A 17,988-nucleotide genomic window follows, 5' to 3' on the forward strand; every position below is an offset into this window, starting at 1 on the left:
AAGCCCAGGGTCCCAGAAGCACTATGTGAATCAGAAATGGAAGCTTTGTTCTCTGGGAATCACTGAGGAATGCCTTTCCTGAATGGTTACTGTGGGTATGAATAGCTCTACAGAAAAAAACAATAAACAAAGCAAAACCTAAGTCACCGAAGGCAGCGATTGATATTCTATTCCGATGGACGAGCATTTATTGAATACCTACTGTATGCTGATAGAATTCCAGGTCTGTTCGGGAAGGCAGGTCCAGGAGAGCCACTGCATGGTGGTAGGGGCTGGAGGAGAATCAGCGAGCGAGGGCTGCAGGTCCCAGAAGAGCGCAATTAATTCAGCTGGTGTGTGCACGTGCATGTGCGTGCGGGGTGTCGGGGCCTCCGAGAGGGGAGGCAGTGGAGCTGGAAGTTAAAGGAAGGAGGGAGCCTCCTGTGTTCTCTTTTGACCCTTTCCATTATGTGAGCATGCATTTTACCTTGTGGTGATTAGTATGCGCATAATACGTTATGCTGCCTGTTTTTCACTCAGCATTCCTATACTGATTTCCACTTAGCGACTAGGCCAAAGTATTTATCATTTTAAAAAGCCACGTAGCATTTTTGCCTTAATGCACACCCTCATTGTTCAGCCATCTCTCATTTGTTGGGAGTAACAGAGTTTTTCCGCAATTAGGCAACTTTGCAGAATCAGCTCTCCCCTCCCCCTTACTTATTTCCTTAGGGGTGTACTGCTCGGTCAAAGTTATGAATGGTTTTATGCCTTTCCTACTGAATGTTTTTTTTCTTTTTATTATGGAAAAGTTCCAACATGTACAAAAAGAGAAAGACCGTTATGATGAACTCGCATGTACCTATCAGCGAGTTCCAACAATTATGAACTCATGGCTGTTTCAGGTCATCCACACCAGCCTCCCCCCCCATCCCATCTCCTTTCCTGGATTATCTTGCGGTGAACCCCAGACATCATATAATTTCATTTATAAATACCTAAGTGTGTATTTATTCCTAAAGGATAAGGCGTCTTTTAAAAGTATAGCCTCGGCTTCATTATCACATCTAAAAAAATGAGTTCTTAGTATCATAAAATATTCAGTCATCAACTGAAAGTTTAAGATTGCCCGTCATTTTCTGTGGCCATTCTTGGGAGGCCAAATGGTTGTTTGCACCAGCGCGTGCTCTAGGGAAGGGTTCACTTGCCCTGCCATTCCGAGGTGGGAATTTCTTCATGGAAAAGGGTGCTCTGGTCTGCAGGTCCTGGCCTCAGAGAGGGAGGGAGGGAGGCCTCTTTCCAGGGCCTCTGCTACTTGTCTGCTGTGATTTGTGATGCACGGGGTGGTGGGTACTATCTACCCGTTGCTCAGGCTTCCTCGAGTAAATCTGTGCCATTCTGTCCACATACCAGCTTGCCTTGGTGTGATGTGTGGAAATCGTCAGGCTCATTTCTCCCTTTGGACTCCACTCCACTGAAGAATGAAATGCTGTCCTGCTGTTTCTTCAGTGCTGAGGAAGCTAGATAGATACTATGTTTCATTTTCTACAATAAAAATTCTAAGATGCTAGGAAAATGCCCATTCCCCACTGGATTCCCCACATGATCATCTTATTTGCATGTTTCCCTTGGCAAGCTTTGTTTGGTATTATTCAAGGTGACCCAGTTAGAACCACTGTTTAAAGTCACGTTGTCATTAGTAAGTTATACAACCTGTGTGTGATAAGTCTGTTAGCCCTGAATATTGTACAAGTAGGAATACATGCTGTGTCTGGTCTCTTCTTCATATTTAAATATGGTTACATTTAAATGTAATCTCCCGGTTTGTTCTCACTGTTGATACTCCCGATCTTTCTATGTTGATGGATAGGAGCAATTTCCCAGATGATTCAGAACCCTGTTGTATTTGTCTTTGGAATGCTAATCACATGTGTATATTATGTCCGCCTCTCCTTGTACCAGCCCAGACTGGCTCTTGGTTTGCTCCTTCCTGACTAGCTGGGGACCCTACCAGGTGGTGAGAAAAACAAGTCATGAGTAACCCACTCTAGGGCAAGGGGGAGTTAATATTAATAGGGAGGCCTGGTCAGGATGAAAATGCCTTTTGGAAGATACGGGGGTAAGAGGGCTTTTATTCTTGGAGAAAATAGTGTTTAGAGTCAATAAAAAGGCTTATGTTCAGGACAGCCTTATGTCTGGTGCCTGGCTCTTTTTTTTTTTTTTTTAAAGATTTTATTTATTTACTTGACAGAGACAGAGACAGCGAAAGCAGGAACACAAGCAGGGGGAGTGGGAGAGGGAGAAGCAGGCTTCCCGCTGAGCCGGGAGCCCGATGTGGGACTCGATCCCAGGACCCTGGGATCATGACCTGAGCCGAAGGCAGTCGCTTAACCAACTGAGCCACCCAGGCGCCCGCCTGGCTCTTTTTGGTGGAAGAACTTGAATAACTGGATTTTAGTTTTGATTATGAATTTGCCATTTTATTTCTTAGTCTGTTGCAATACAGTATTCCCATTCTTTGTTTATAAAACAATAATAACAGTACAAATTTTTAGATTTGCCTCTATGTCAGATGCTTCAACACATTGATTATTTTCATTTTTTTCTGTTTCTCTTACAGGCGTTATCCATATGCATCCTTTTTGTTTCCTTTATGCCATCACAAAATGTTTCTATATGACTTTAATAATGGCTGTATAATATTCAGTTGAGTTGATAAATATACCATAATTTACTTAACCATCCTTTTGCTATTTCATATTTGAGAAGTTTTGTGAATTTTAAATAATAACTGTATTGAACATGTTCCTGTGTGTAGCTTTCCCCCCCCTTTTTTCAACAGCTTTGGTGAGACATAATTCACATACTATGCAATTCACCCATTTCAAGTGTACAATTCAGGGGCGCCTGGGTGGCTCAGTCGTCAGGCATCTGCCTTTGGCTCAGGTCATGATCCCAGGGTCCTGGGATCGAGTCCCACATTGGGCTCCCTGCTCGGCGGGAAGCCTGCTTCTCCCTCTCCCACTCCCCTTGCTTGTGTTCCTGCTCTCGCTCTCTCTCTGTCAAATAAATAAATAAAATCTAAAATAAATAAACAAATAAATAAATAAAAAATAAAGTGTACAATTCAGTGGTTTTTAGTGTATTTTCAGGGTTGGGCAACCATCACTACTACCAATTTTAGAACATTTTCATCATCCCATACCCAGTGGTGATCACTTCCCATCTCTCTCGACCATAGGCAACTGCTAATTTACTTTCTGCCTCTATAGATTTGCCTCTTCTGGACATTTCGTATAAATGTAATCATACAACCTGTGGTCTTTTTTTTCCATTAAAAATATTGTGATAAAATATATATAACGTAAAATTTACCATTTTAACCCTTTTTAAGTGTATATATAGTTCAGTGACACTAAGTACATTCACATTATTGTACAACCACTTCTGCCATCCATCTCCAGAACTTTTTCATCTTCCCCAACTGAAATCCTGTCCCCACTCAACAATGACTCCCGTTCCCCTCCCCGCTGCCCCTGGCAGCCACGCTTCTGCTTTCTGTCTCTAGGAATTTGACTACCCTAGGTACCTTCCATAAGTGTAGTCATACAGTATTTGTCCTTCTCTGTTTGGCTTCTCTCACTTGGCATAATGTTTTGAAAGTTCATCAGTGTTGTAGCACATACCCGAATTTCATTCCTTTGTATTGCCAAATACTACTCCATTGTATGGATATACCGTAGTTTGTTTATCTGTGCATCACTTGATGGACATTTGGGTGGTTCCAACTTTTTGGCTACTAGAATAATGCTGCTGTGAACATTTAATGTGCAAGTTTTTGTGTGGATATACGTTTTCACCTCTCTTGGGTGTGTATACCTATGAGGGGAATTGCTGGGTTGTGTAGCTTTTTCCTTTGCAATGTTTCTTTAAGCGGGGTCCTAAAGAGATTATGAGGTCAAAGGATAAGAAGTAAGAACCTTTTACAGCATACCCCTTGATATCTGTTGCCCTAGTTGTTTTTCCAAAGAGTTCTTAAATGTATGCTACCTTCAGTAATGTCATGATCTGGTTTCACATCAGCTTTCCCAGCAGTGGGTATTATTCTGTTAAAAGTGTGTTCATTTAAGAGTAAGAATTTCACTTCATTTATTGTTTTACCATGGGCGTTTTTTAGTAGCTGCTCTTCCTCCTAAGACGAGGCCTGCAGATGGGAAAACCAGCTAACAGTTGAGCCTTACTCTGATGGGTTGCTTTTCACTGCTCCCCATAAATGCCTTTGAATACTGCGAACGCTATGATGGTGGCAAGGAGAGTGTTTCTCTTTACCTAGTTCTGAAGGACAGCTCTTTGCAGGAGTTAGTCAAAGCACTCTGGCTTCACTGAGCACAGCAGGTGTGCGCCTGGGGGAAATTTGGGGAGTCTTTCTCCCGGCTTGGAATTTTGTAAACGCTCTTTGAGGCAGAAAGGAGACCTTGCTTTTTAGCTTGGCTCAGGGTGATGCCTGTGGTCTCTGGCTGATCTCCTAGGCTGATTGGTGCCTCGCCAACAGAATGCAGCCCTGTCATGGTACCTCTGGGAGGGACTTAGGATGACCTCCTCACCCTCTGTCTGGAGGCTGCTGGAAAAGCCTGGGAGATAGTGACCCCCCCTCCCCGCCCTCCCCACACGAAATCAGTCTTTCCCAAAGTCCAGTCCACTTAAGGCATGTGTTAAAAATCATAGTTCAGGGCGCCTGGGTGGCTCAGTTGGTTAAGCAACTGCCTTCGGCTCAGGTCATGATCCTGGAGTCCCGGGATCGAGTCCCACATCGGGCTCCCTGCTCAGCAGGGGATCTGCTTCTCCCTCTGCCCTCTTCCTTCTTGTGCTCTCTGTCTCTCATTCTCTCTCTCTCAAATAAATAAATAAAATCTTTAATAAAAAAAATCATAGTTCATATATGTCACACCCTTACTGTGTGCTGGGGTCCCCATTTCGTGTTTTATATCATTCACTCCTTTCATCTTCACGACCAACCTATTGAGGAGGAACAAGTGTTTGGCCCATTTCAAGGATGACTAAACTGTAGTTCAGACAGTTCAAGAAATTTGCCCAGGGTCAAATGAGCCAGGACTGACCCCTCGAACATCGACTTCATGACCATGCCCTTGACCAGATGCTGTCCTGTCTCCCTTCTCTACCGAGCAGCTCTGTGACCTGGCCCTGCTTCCTGCCTGCAGTCTCTCTCGGTTCCAGTACAGCCCCCACGCTGTTACCAGAGTGATCTGGGTCAGGTGCAAATATTCTCGTCACTCCTGTTGAAAAGCCCTGTCCGTTGCCTCCCGCAGAAAGCCCAGACTCCTTACAGAAAATGAAAGGGCTCTCCCAGCTGGCCTCCTCTCTCCTGCCTCCCTTCACCACATCCCGGCGTTTCCATCTGGGCCCTGACAGGCCTTCACATATCTGCGTACCTCACTCGCGCTGCCTGCGAGGACCCCTCCTCCTCCTCCAAAGTTCTGCTCTTTCATTTCACCAGGTCCTTTCCGTAGCGTTCACAGGCCCTTCCTCCCCGCTCTCCAGCGTGATTAACTGTTCCTCCATCATCTGTTGCCCATCGGTCTCCTCGCCCCCCTCCCTCCTGTTATAACACTCATCGTATTCTGTACTGGCTGCTTGTTTGCAGGTCTCCTGCCTGGTGACCTCCTTAAGGGCTGGAGCTCCGTCTTGCTTATTTTTCTGGCCCACTGTAGCACAGTGCCTGGCATGGAGAGATCTCTCAGTTGTTTGAATTACACCGGGAAGGCTTTGGATGGCCTTGCATGTCCCCGCTCCCCGAGGACTGGCATGATCAGTGATCAGGAGTAGCTAGAGCAAGGGCTCAGACTGGGGCCGTGCACAGGGACGTTTGCAGGTGCGCCTCTCTGCTCGCAGAGTGGCATGTGAGCAAGGTGAACAGCCCCCTCCGAGGCACTCGGGGGAAGAACAGATCGGCAACGTATCCGCTCTGCTTTAAGGAAGCTCTGACCTGAGCACCAGTGTCCCGGGAATCTTTTATCTTCCCGGTGGACTGGCCCACCTGCCTGGCTGTCAGAGAGAGCAGCTGGTGGGGCTCGCCAGGCGAGGCCGGGCCCACCACCGCACACCCTCCTCCTGGCCTGGGCCTGGCTCCTGCAGAGACCTCTCCTCAGGCCCCGGTTGCCCAGTGCCATCCCAGCCCTAAATCCAAGTCTTCCTCCAGCTCCTCTCTCGCACACTCATTTACTCCACACGTAAAATATTCCAGTAAGTACAAAGAAGAGAATACATCAAACCAGTGGCTCTGCTTCTAGAGAACACACCCCAAATGCATTTTAAATCTGTGGATCCCTCTCAAGGGAATTCCAGTTAAAAAAGAACTTGGATCAGCAGCCCTGGGCCTGTGTGGCTAACAAGCTTCTATTTTCTCTGTTGTTTGGCTGGCCTGAAGGACTCCTTTGTTTGGGGAGTGGGAGGATGTGGTGTCCTAATTAGGCCAGGGTGTGGAATTGGGGCTCATACAGAGCTGCCCTTTGGAATTGAGCTCTCCAGACAGGAGAGTAAGTGCGTGATTTTGTGAGTTTGTTGGTCTTTCAAGAAAACAGAAGACTTAAAAGCGGGGAAACCAAAGGCAGTATGGTATTCTGGGTTGGATCAGGGACAAAAAGGGGCGTGAGTGGAGAAACCGGAGAAATCTGAGTCAAGACTGGAGTTTAGTCCATAGTACTGTGCCAATGGTAATTTTTTAGTTTTGACAAATGACCAGTGGTTATGTAAGATGTGAACATTAGCAGAAACGAAGAGAAGGGCGTATGGGGATCCTTTGTACGATCTTTGCGACTTTTCAGTACGTCTACAATTATGCTGGTATTAAAAGTTTATTAATGAGAAAAGAAGAATAAGGGAGAAGGCCGATCCAGCAGCTGTTTTGACCTGACCTTTCATCAGCACTGTTTTTTACACTTCTGCCTGCAGAGTCGGGTGGGGAAGGGGGGGGTCAGCATCCAAGAACTATGGACTCATCTGCTCTTGAGGCCAGGGTCCTCTTTGCCCTGCCATCCTCTGTTTGGGGATGGGTCCGAGCCCAAGGCTGGGTCTACCAAGAAGACGGGAGTCGTGTGGTTTGTGTACTCTGGGGCCACTCACCAAGCTGGCTTCATATTCCTCACCTATTAGAATAGAGGTAACCTGCCAAGAGGAGGAAGGAAGGGTTAAATAAGGTAATGTAAGTGAAGAACCTGGCCCAAACAGAAAGTTGTACTTGGTAGACTTTGGTTTTCATTCTCCCTTCTGCTTCTCCATTTTTATTTTTTATTTTATTTTATTTTTTTAAAGATTTTATTTATTTACTTGACAAGAGAGAGACACAGCGAGAGAGGGAACACAAGCAGGGGGAGAGGGAGAAGCAGGTTCCCTGCTGAGCAGGGAGCCCGATGGGGCTCGATCCCAGGACCCTGGGATCATGACCTGAGCCGAAGGCAGATGCTTAACGACTGAGCCACCCAGGTGCCTCTGCTTCTCCATTTTTTAAAAAAATTATTTATTTATATATTTGTTTTTTGTTTGTTTATTAATGAAAGAAAGGGACTTGAAGACTTGAGATCAGTCGTTCCATGGTAGCTTTGAGGGCAAGAAGCTGTCGGGAAGCTAGCAGCAGCATCGTGCCCTCTCTCCCCTCCCCCCAAACCCCACTTCCAGAAGTGCAGGAAACGTGGCATCTGTTTTGAGCAATTCATGGGGAATCTTCTTACTAGACACGCTCTAACACCTCTTGGAGTTTTAACATTCGGACTCCTCAGGAAATTGTGCTGTGGCTCTTTCTTTACCTTGTAGTGGGGCCAGGCTGTTTGGGGGCTTCCTTCTGAAACGGGAGCCCCTTGCGGCTTCTGGGCATGGGGCTCTCCTGGCTCAGAAATGCAGAAATCAGAAAGGCTCTAGATAGTCGCAGGATCCTAGGGCACTGGACCGGCCGGGCATGGCCTGTGGTAGCTACTTACCTGTAGGTGGCAGTGGTGATGCAGGAATGCTGAAGGAAGAGGCGCCAGGGGAGCATTGGCAGAATCTCTTTCATAGGAGCTGTAGTCATAATAAAAGTAACAGCGATTACCATGGCCTGTGGAGGAATGTAACTCTGTATTAGAGGCTCTGTCAAGTGCTTTGTTGTGTGTTGTTCAGTTTAGTCACAACAACTGTGTGAGAAAAGGGCTGCTATTATCATCACATTTTACAGATGACAGAAAGGCTTGGACAGGTCAAATGACTGCCCTGCGGTCACACGGTAATTGGCAGAAGTAGGATTCACCAAAGTATGAGTTCAGACGCCCTGTTCATACTCTCTGCTATGATGTCCTTTCCTCCAGCTTCTGAGTCCAAAGGGAGAACATGGGGACAGCTGGGAACCTAGTTCAACTCTTGCCAGAATGCCCAGTGCCTATCACCCAGGGACCTCCGTCATCATCTTACTTCTAAAACCCAGGGTTTACCGTCGTCATCTTACTTCTAAAAGACCCTCGTCAGCATAAGGTTGGACCCTGCTGAGGAACTGAAGATGTCCTGCCTTCGTGCAGCTTCAGATTTAGATATGGAGCCAAGAATATACTCATTGCTCATTAAGCCAGTAAGATTGGAAGAAACATTTTTTTTAAAGTTTTATTTATTTAAGTCACCTTTACACCCAGCATGGGGCTCCAACTCATGACTCCAAGATCAAAAGTCACATGTTCCTCTGACTGAGCCAGCCAGGTGCCCCTGGAAGAGACTCTTAGAATAACATTAGAATGGTCTTGAAAGCTCAGTCCTTGCATAGGTTATGCCTTCGAGTGCTGGAAAGCTTATCACGGGGCATCAGTTGGAGATGGTATGGAAGGAGCCTCTGGAGAGGATATGGGATTGGAGCTAAGCATGGGCAAGTCGGCTGGTGTGAAGGCTTTCCAACCAGGGAAGTCTAACTTGTTTTCCTTGGGGCTGGAAACAGAGATACAAAGCCCCTTGGCTTGCAGAGTCCTCTGGATCCTGATGTGCTTCCTGCTTTCACATGCCCCTCCCCCCAGCAGATAACCTACTTTCCATGCAGTGAGGACTCAGATGGGTCTTCTCTTCAGCTATGTTTGCTCTTAACGGTGTATGATCAGGTTTTGTAAACGTGTTATGTTAGCCCAAGGATGCTCGCTTTTACCACTTCTCTTTCACACAGTACTGAAAGTTCTAGCCAGAGCAATTAGGGAGGAAAAAGTAACAAAAGGCATCCAAATGGGATGCCTGGCTGGCTCAGTTGGTTAAGCATCTGACTCTTGATCTCAGCTCAGGTCTTGATCTCACAGTTGTGACTTCAAGCCCCTCACTGGGCTCCATGCTGGGTGTGGAAGGCCTACTTAAACAAAAAAAAGCATCCAAATGGGAAAGGAAAACAATAATATTATCTCTGTTTGCAGATGACATGACTTAGTGTGTAGAAAACCCTAAAGATTTCATGAAAAAAAAAATATTAGAACTGATACAGATTCAGAAGTAGAAGGGTACAAAATCACTCATAAATCAGCTGTTTCTATATAATGAATCTGAAAAGGAAATTAAGAAAATTCAATTTATAATAGCATCAAAAAGAATAAAATCCTTAGGAATCATCAAAGAGGGAAAAGTCTTGTACACTGAAAACTATAAAACATTGCGGAGAGAAATTAAAGAAGACATAAATAAATGGAAAGACATCCCATATTCATGGATAGAAGACTTAATATTTTGAAGTTGACAATACTACCCAAAATGGTCTACAGATTGATTGCGGCCCCATTCAAAATCCACCAAAATTTTTTGCAGAAATAGAAAAATCCATCTTAAAATTCTTTTTTTTTTTTTAAAGATTTTATTTATTTATTTGAGACAGAGAGAATGAGAGACAGAGAGCGTGAGAGGGAGGAGGGTCAGAGGGAGAAGCAGACTCCCTGCTGAGCAGGGAGCCCGATGCGGGACTCGATCCCGGGACTCCAGGATCATGACCTGAGCCGAAGGCAGTCGCTTAACCAACTGAGCCACCCAGGCGCCCCCATCCTAAAATTCTTAAAGAATCTCAAGGGACTCCAAATAGTTAAAAAAAACTTTGAAGAGGAAAGGCAGTTGGAGGACTCACACTTCCTGATTTCAAAACTCACTAATCAACATTGAACAGTGTGGTACTGGCATAAGGACAGACATAGACCAATGGAACAGAATAGAAAGCCCAGAAATTAACCCTCTCACGTATGGTTAGTTGATTTTCAACAAGGGTGCCAAGACCTTTCAGTGGGGAAAGGACAGTCTTTTCAACAGATGGTGCTGGGAAAACTGGATATCCACGCACACAAGAATGAAATTGGACCTTTACCTTATTCCATAGGAAAATTCAAATAGATAAAAGACTTAAACACAGGAGGGGTGCCTGGGTGGCTCAGTCAATTAGGCATCCGAGTCTTGGTGTCTGCTCAGGTCAAGATCTTATGGATTGTGGGATCGAGCCCTGAGTCAGGCTCCGTGCTCAGTGGGGAGTCTGCTTGAAGATTCTCTCCCTCTACCCCTCCTTCCACTGGTGCCCCCTCCCTCTCTCTCCCTCAAATAAATAAATAAAATCTTTTTTTTAAAAAAAGGAAGAAAACAAAGGGAAAAAGTGTCATGATGTTGGATTTAGCAGTGATTTCTTGGCTATCGCACCAAAAGCATAGGCAACAAAAGAAAAAAATAGGTAAATTGGACTTAATTAAAATTAGGAACTTTTGTGCATCGAAGGACATTATCAAGAGAGTGAAAAGACAACCTATAGAATGGGAGAAGACATTTACAAAATACACATCTGATAAAGGATTAATATTCAGAATAATGAACTTTTGCAATTAAATAACAAGATGACATGACCTTATATGTGGAAAACCCTAAAGATTTCATGAAAAAAAAAAAACAACACAACAAACCTGTCAGAACCAATAAACAGATTCAGCAAGACTACCTCATTCAAAAATGACTCAAATAAGCATTCATCCAGAGAAGATGAATAGAAGGCAGATAAACATGTAAAGAGATGCTCAACAGCACTAAGTCTTTAGGAAGTGCACATCAGAACCACAGTGAGATATAAAATAACAGGTGTTGGTGAGGACGTGGAGAAGTTGGAACCCTTGTCTGTTGCTGGTGGGAATGTAAGATGCTGCAGCCTCTGTGGAGCGCAGTTTGGTGGTTTTTAAAAAGTTAAACATGGTATTACCATAGGATCCAGTAATTCCACTTCTAGGTATATACCCAAAAGAACAGAAAGAAGGGACTGGGGGCACCTGGGTGGCTCAGTCTGTTAAGCATCTGCCTTCAGCTCAGGTCATGATCTCAGGGTCCTGGGAATCAAGCCCTGCATTGATCTACCTGCTCACGCAGGAGTCTGCTTCTCCCTCTCCCTCTGCCCCTTTCCCCTGGTCTCTGTCTCTCAAACAAATAAATAAAAGCTTAAAAAAAAAAAAGAAAGAAGGGACTCAAACAGATATTTGTACACCCATGTTCCTAGCAGCATTCACAGGAGCCAAAAGGTGGGAACAAGCCATGTGTCCATCCATAGGTGAATAGATAAACAAAATGTGGTATATACATGCGGCAGAATATTATTCAGCCTTAAAAAGGAATGAAATTCTGACACCTGCTACAAGGCGGATGAGGCTTGAGGGCATTATTATACTAAGTGGAAAAAGCTGGACACAAAAAAGAAATACTGTATGTTTCCATTTATGTGAGGTTCCTAGAGTCGTCACATTCATGGAGACAGAAAGTACAATGGTTGTTGCCAGGAGCTGGGGGGAGGGGAATGGGCAGTTAGTGTTGAATGGGGACAGAGTTTCAGTTTGGGAAGATGAAAACTTCTGTGGATGGTTGGTGGGTTGCACAGCAATGGTGAAATGTATTTCACGTCACTGAGCTGTACACTTGAAAATGACTCATATGGGGACGCCTGGGTGGCTCAGTTGGTTAAGCATCTGCCTTTGGCTCAGGTCATGATCCCAGGGTCCTGGGATCGAGTCCTGCATCGAGTCCTGAGTCCAGCTCCTTGCTCAGCAGGGAGTCTGCTTCTCCCTCTGCCTGCCGCTCCCCCTGCTTGTGCACGCACTCTCTCTCTCTCTCTTTCTGGCAAATAAATAGATAAAATATATTTTTTTTAAATGGCTCAAATGGTGAATTTTATATTATGTACATCTTACCACAATGAAAAAAGTCACCATTGCCAAAAAAGAAAAAGTACACATAGGCCAACAAGCTGTCAGGGTGGGGTGGGGGATGAGGAGGGTGAGGATCAGAGATCATCTGGGCCCGTTAGCTCATATGTCAGGAAACCTAGTGCCCAGGGAAGAAACGGCCATAAGGAGTCCCAAGAGCTCAGAAGCAACAGTGGCCGAGCCAGGACCAGAACCAGGGTCACTTGATTCCCTGTCCTGTGGGCCAGGAGCTTCATGAGGGCGGGGACAGGACTGTCTGGCCTTCCACTGTGTCCCCAGGGTCCGGCACTTCATAGCTCTGCGGTCCACTTGTGTCAGCTGGATGACCGTGTTGGCGCTCCTTCTCCCGTGTTCTCAGCCCTGGCTGCACGTGGAGGTACCTGGGGATCTGTTAGAGCATATTGGTACCTGGCCTTGTGCCCTAGAGGTTCTGATCAGAAGGTAGGGGGTGGGACCAAGGCAGGAATACTTTTTTTTTTTTAAGATTATTTATTTATTTATTTGATAGAGAGAGATACAGCGAGAGAGGGAACACAAGCAGGGGGAGTGGGAGAGGGAGAAGCAGGCTTCCCGCCGAGCAGGGAGCCCGATGCGGGGCTTGATCCCAGGACTCTGGGATCATGACCTGAGCCGAACAAGACAGACGCTTAACGACTGAGCCACCCAGGCACCCAAGGCAGAAATACTTTTAAAAAGCTTCCTGGTGAGGGGCTGCTGGGTTGGCGCAGTCGGTTAAGCATCCGATTCTAGGTTTCAGGTCAGGTGATGGTCTCAGGGTCATGAGATCGAGCCCCGATCAAGCTCTGCGCTCAGTGCGGAGTCGGCTTGGGTTTCTCTCTCCCGCTCCCTCTCCCCCCCCCCCCCCCCCCGCCCCACTGCCTCTCAAATAAATAAATCTTAAAAAAAAAAAATCTTCCTGGTGATTCTAACCTGCAGCCAAGTTTGGGAAGCACTCTTCTACGTCATGCCTTCCCTTGGTGCTCTCTAGCTGGGGAATGAGAGACAGAGGCTTAGTAGCTTCCTCTGGGACTTCACCCTGTCACTGGCTGGTTCTCTCTGGCTTATCTTGTCAACCTTTGTGTTCTGCTTAAAGAAGCATGCTGTTGTCTGTCACAATGTGTGTGCGGGGGGCCATTAATTTCCTCCCCGCTCCTTGGCACCAGGGCACAGGTATCAAAGCCACCCAGAGTGCTGTGCTTGTCCTCTGTCACAGCTCAGCCTGGCCTGTATCTTAACTGACTTCCTATCTGCCTCTCCCATTAGACTGACCTCTTAAGGTAGGGTCTTAATCATCTCCCTCTCCATCCGCAAGGGCAGTGCATGGTCCATCCCAGGCTCTGCCAGTCTCGAGTAAAGGGCATGGGGACCATGGGACTCTACTGTGAGCTGCCTCACAGTAGTCTACAGGCTGGCCAGACATACTTTGTCTACCTGTTATCTTCCTTTGAGGAGGGGTGAAAGAGGAGCGGGGACAGCTGTCAGAGAAAAGGACATCCCTGTTTTATAGGGATGAGTATTTGGAATCCGTTCTCTTGTCTCTCCAGTGGAAGGAGAGTAGCTGCAATTAACATTCACAAAGCATGTTAGGAATTTGAAGCAATAGACAATAATGGCTCTGTGTAGAATGTCAGGATTGATTTTTCTTTCCACCTGACTGGTATATGCCAACCTGCCTCGCTAGCGTGTAGTAATCCAGAAGGCTCATCTCCTCTTATTTTTTTTTTTTTATAATTTTATTTATTTATTCATAAGAGACAGAAAGAGAGAGAGGCAGAGGGAGAAGCAGGCTCCCTGCTGAGCAGGGAGCCTGATGCGGGACTCGATCCCAGGACCCTGGGATCATGACCTGAGCTGAAGGCAGACGCTCAACCATCTGAGCCACCCAGGCGCCCGGCTCATCTCCTCTTATTGGTGCATATTATCCCATGAGCTTCCTGCCCACCCAAACCCCCTTCTCTCCTTCCCCTACACCTGGCATGAAGCAACCCTGTGCTGTTCCTTTCTGCCACTGCCTCTGGGCGCCTACCCACACCCTTGATTGTTGGGGAGGGAGAGCATTTGGCTGTTTTTTCTCCATTCTCACCAAAAGGATGTTGCTGAATGCAAAATGCTAAAGCCAGCCCTCTTTTACCTTCTGGTGCTGGCAGCTCTGAAGTCACTATATTTAACATCAAAGTGTAGACAGTCGCAAGCAAGAAACCATGCCCCTGGATTGTGAGGCTCCTCCCAGCAGGACTGCCTGGGATTTCAGGCTGTAGGGGTAGGGGTGGGGGCACTGAGAAACAAGCCTGAGAGCGTGCTTCTTGCTGGCAAGGTCCAGGCAGGCTTCAGGGCACCCCCAGCCTCCACCAGGCGGGAGGCAGCCTTTTCTGAATGGGGAAAATGCCATGGCAACAGCATTAAGCTAGCATACTGTCTTGTACGGAAGGTTTAATGGGAGCTGTGTCTGCCCTGCTGATCCTAGTCCAGCCCAGTCGAGCCCAGCCCTGTCCAGTCTTGCCCCCCTGCCCTGCTCAGCCCAGTTCAGCCCTGCCCTGCCCAGTCCAACCCAGCCCTGCCCAGCTCTGCTCTGCCCAGTCCTGCCCTGCTCAGCCCAGTCCAGCCCAGTCCAGCCCAGCCCTGTTCAGTCCTGCCCTGCCCTGCCCAGCCCTGCCCTGCTCAGCCCAGTCCAGCCCAGCCCTGTCCAGTCCTGCCCTGCCCAGCCCTGCCCTGCTCATCCCAGTCCAGCTCTGTCCTGCCTTGCTCAGCCCTGCCCTGCCCAACCCTGTCCTGCTCAGCCCCTGGCCATTAGCATTTCACCAGAGAACTCCCGAAAGGTCAGCTTTTGCAGCCAGGGTCACTGGCGTTTTGATCTTTATCCGTCCCGAGGGCTGGCTGGTGGGAATGACTTGCCCCATTGCTCCCTGGAGCATTGTGTTTCTGCTGTTGCACCAGGATTTATCTTAGGTTTTGACGATTTACGTGACAAAAGAAATGAGATTGAATTTTGCTTCCTCTGGAGTGAGGGAGCCCGCATTGAGTGGCCACAGTTCCAGGGGCAATCAGATACAACTTTGTTCCCATTGCTGGGAATTCTTTTATGAGGAGAGAAAAATCAACTGATTTGAGCTCCTTTGTCAGCCTGACTTTCCTCATCTGTTTCAGCCGAGCCAAATACCCACTGTTGTATTTATGTGGCATTTCCAGCAAAATTAAAAGAAAGCAGCATTCTTTTTGGGTTGATTCTTTATAATCAAAACGAGTATATATCTTTTAGCTTGGAAACTCAGAATCCCAGTAATTGAATAGAATGCGCTACCCGGAGGATAAGTTATCATGCCTTTGAACCCCTTCCTGGTATTATTAGAGGAAGGGAGTGGGTGAATATAAGGTTAATGGATTCTGCTGCTAAACCGAACTTGGAAATGAGGTTTCATTGATTTAATATTTCCTCCATTAAGCCTCCCAAGACAGTGTCCCTATGGCCCTACCAAAGTGCAGTCACAGACTTTCTTCCTTGTGAGAGTCTGGGCCGCAGCAGGTGCTGTGACAGGGACAGATTACCAGCTCCGAAGGCTCTTGGGCCACTGGCCTCTCCCCGGGCTGGAGAGTGGAGGGGTGGAAAGCCCGCCGCCCGCCGCCCACAGGCCGAGTGGCTTTATCTTGAGGATGCACTCTGCGTTTGTGGCCACAGACACTCCCCTGCTGTGTGGGGCCTTTTGGGGAGTCACCTCTTCTGGGAGTGGACACCTTGAAGGGGAGACAGCTGAGTGTGTCAGGGAGCGTGGTGGGCTGGAGGCGCGAGCCGTTTCACCCACACGCTTACCCTCTCCACACCCTGGCTGAAGCCCGGTGCCAAGGGAGCATGCCGCTGGGCCCGTTCCAGAGGCTTCCTCCTGCCTGTCTCCTGAGCCTTCCTATGGCCTCTGCCCTTAGTCTTTGCTTCTCTAGGCGAAGTTGACTGGTGCTTGGAGGCATCCATCCTGGGGGCCTACCCCCGCCCTTCCCACCATGGCTCTTGTCCCCACCCCCGAAGTGGCTCTCCTGACGTGGCCCCTCTTTTCCACACGCATGCCGTGCATGGGGCAGGGCACAGTCTCTGACACGGGTTCTCATCCCTGCCTCTCCCTCTCCGCACACACCTCCCTCTTCCTTACAAGGCACTCACCAAACACTACCTCTGTCCCTGCCAGCCTGGCACCCTCGTGGACTTTGGTGATGGGCTCCTCCAATCTCCCAGTGCCCTGCCCAGTCTGCTGTGTGCCTGGCATTCGCCTGACGCAGGTCCTCCTCATTTGTGGGGGGGTTTGCTTGTTCCAGTGGGTCTAGGGTCTTTGGGTGCTATGGTTGAGGAACAAAGAGGGCGGAAAAGTTGGGGATATGCCTTTTTTTGGCAAAAAGTAAAGCAGCGAGGCTTTTAAATGCAGACCGAAGCTGTCGCACAAATGTTTTGAGCAACAGCTATATTTTTGGAGTGTGTTGTCACTGCTTGTAAGTACAGGCTTTGTTTGGATGTGTGAGTTCTGGGATGTTATGTAAAGAACAAGGACACTTCCAGCATGTACGGAGGTCATCTGTTTTATTATTTGAGCACTGGTGCAAGTCTGGGTTGTATGAACAAAATGGTGGTGATGTTCTCCCTCTCATGGAGTACACAGTTGGGATGGGGCAGGGTTAGAATTGGTCTGAGCTACAACCTCAGATCCGAGGTCCAGCTTGGTTAGCAGGTGGGCTGGTGCCATGCAATGTCTGGGCTTTAGAGACGGGCAGACCTGACATTGAGTGCATGTCAGCCCCAATCCCGTGATGAGATCCTGGCCAAGTACCCAACCTTTTCGAGCCTGTTTCCTTCCTTCTAAATGCGGGAAGGAATAATACCTACCTTAAGGGGGGCTGTGGGTTTTTTAAATTTAATTTTTGAACATTGTAATTGTGTTACAACACATATCATGTAAAGATTGTCATCTTAACCATGTTTTAAGTGTTAAGCACCTTCTCGCTGTCATGTAGCCAATCTCTAGAACTTTCCATCTTGCAAAACTCAGGCCCAGATCCCCCCCCCCCCCGTCCCAGATGTTCCCTGGTGAAACAGTACCCCCAGAACCGCTCTGTTGGCTCAGCCCATCTGCTTGGGAGGAGAACGTGGTGGTTCTGGGCCCTTCCTGTTTCCTGCCAGGGCCCCCTTATTCTGGGAGAAATGTAAATCCGTCTTCTCTCTGACTTTACAGAAAAGGCAACAGATGGCTCCCTCCAGAGCGAGGACTGGACGTTGAACATGGAGATCTGCGACATTATCAATGAGACAGAAGAAGGGTATGTGTGCCCGCCCCCGCTGCCCGCTATCTTCCATGAAGCTCGTCAGCTCCTGGGGGGTCACTCAGAGCCTGTCAGGGCTTAAGGGTGGGGTGTTTTACTTTGTGTTTTGTTTCCAGTCTGTTTGCTTTGGCATTTAATAAACAGATACACTTCATTATCTTTCCTCTTGCTGCTCGCCCCCCCCCCCAGCCCCACCATCAGTGACGCCCTCTTTTAATGACCTGCTTTGAATCACCGTGACAATGAAGTCTCTTGGTTACGTGGTCCCCCGTGGTCATCACCTCCTCCTGCCCTCCTCCCTGGCTGTATTCTCCTTCACCAACATGAGGCTGTCTCTGTCCTGCTTTGCTGGACTGGAGCCGCAAGAGGGAGAGGGACCACAGTGTCCATAGAGGGAGAGGTCCGCATGAGGCACAGAGCAGTGGGTGTGTCTGGCAGGGCCTCCCCCCCCCCCCCCCCATCCCTGCCCTGCCAGGTCGGTTCTTCTAGCTGTTCACTG

The 17,988-nt window shown here is 47.7% G+C and overlaps 1 protein-coding gene across 4 annotated transcripts in view; it reads left to right on the forward strand.

Annotated features, from left to right (window-relative positions):
• TOM1L2 (target of myb1 like 2 membrane trafficking protein) overlaps positions 1 to 17,988 on the forward strand; it is a 119,936-nt gene that overhangs the window by 43,457 nt on the left and 58,491 nt on the right. For all 4 annotated transcript variants that reach the window (XM_034989743.1, XM_034989744.1, XM_034989745.1 and 1 more), the window contains exon 2: positions 17,402 to 17,486. In XM_034989743.1, the coding sequence (XP_034845634.1) occupies positions 17,402 to 17,486 (85 nt within the window). The remainder of the gene's footprint in view (positions 1 to 17,401; positions 17,487 to 17,988) is intronic.

The sequence above is a fragment of the Mirounga leonina genome, unplaced genomic scaffold (genome assembly GCF_011800145.1).
Source record: "Mirounga leonina isolate KUSES-001 unplaced genomic scaffold, KU_Mleo_1.0 Mir_488, whole genome shotgun sequence".
Lineage (NCBI taxonomy): Eukaryota > Metazoa > Chordata > Mammalia > Carnivora > Phocidae > Mirounga > Mirounga leonina.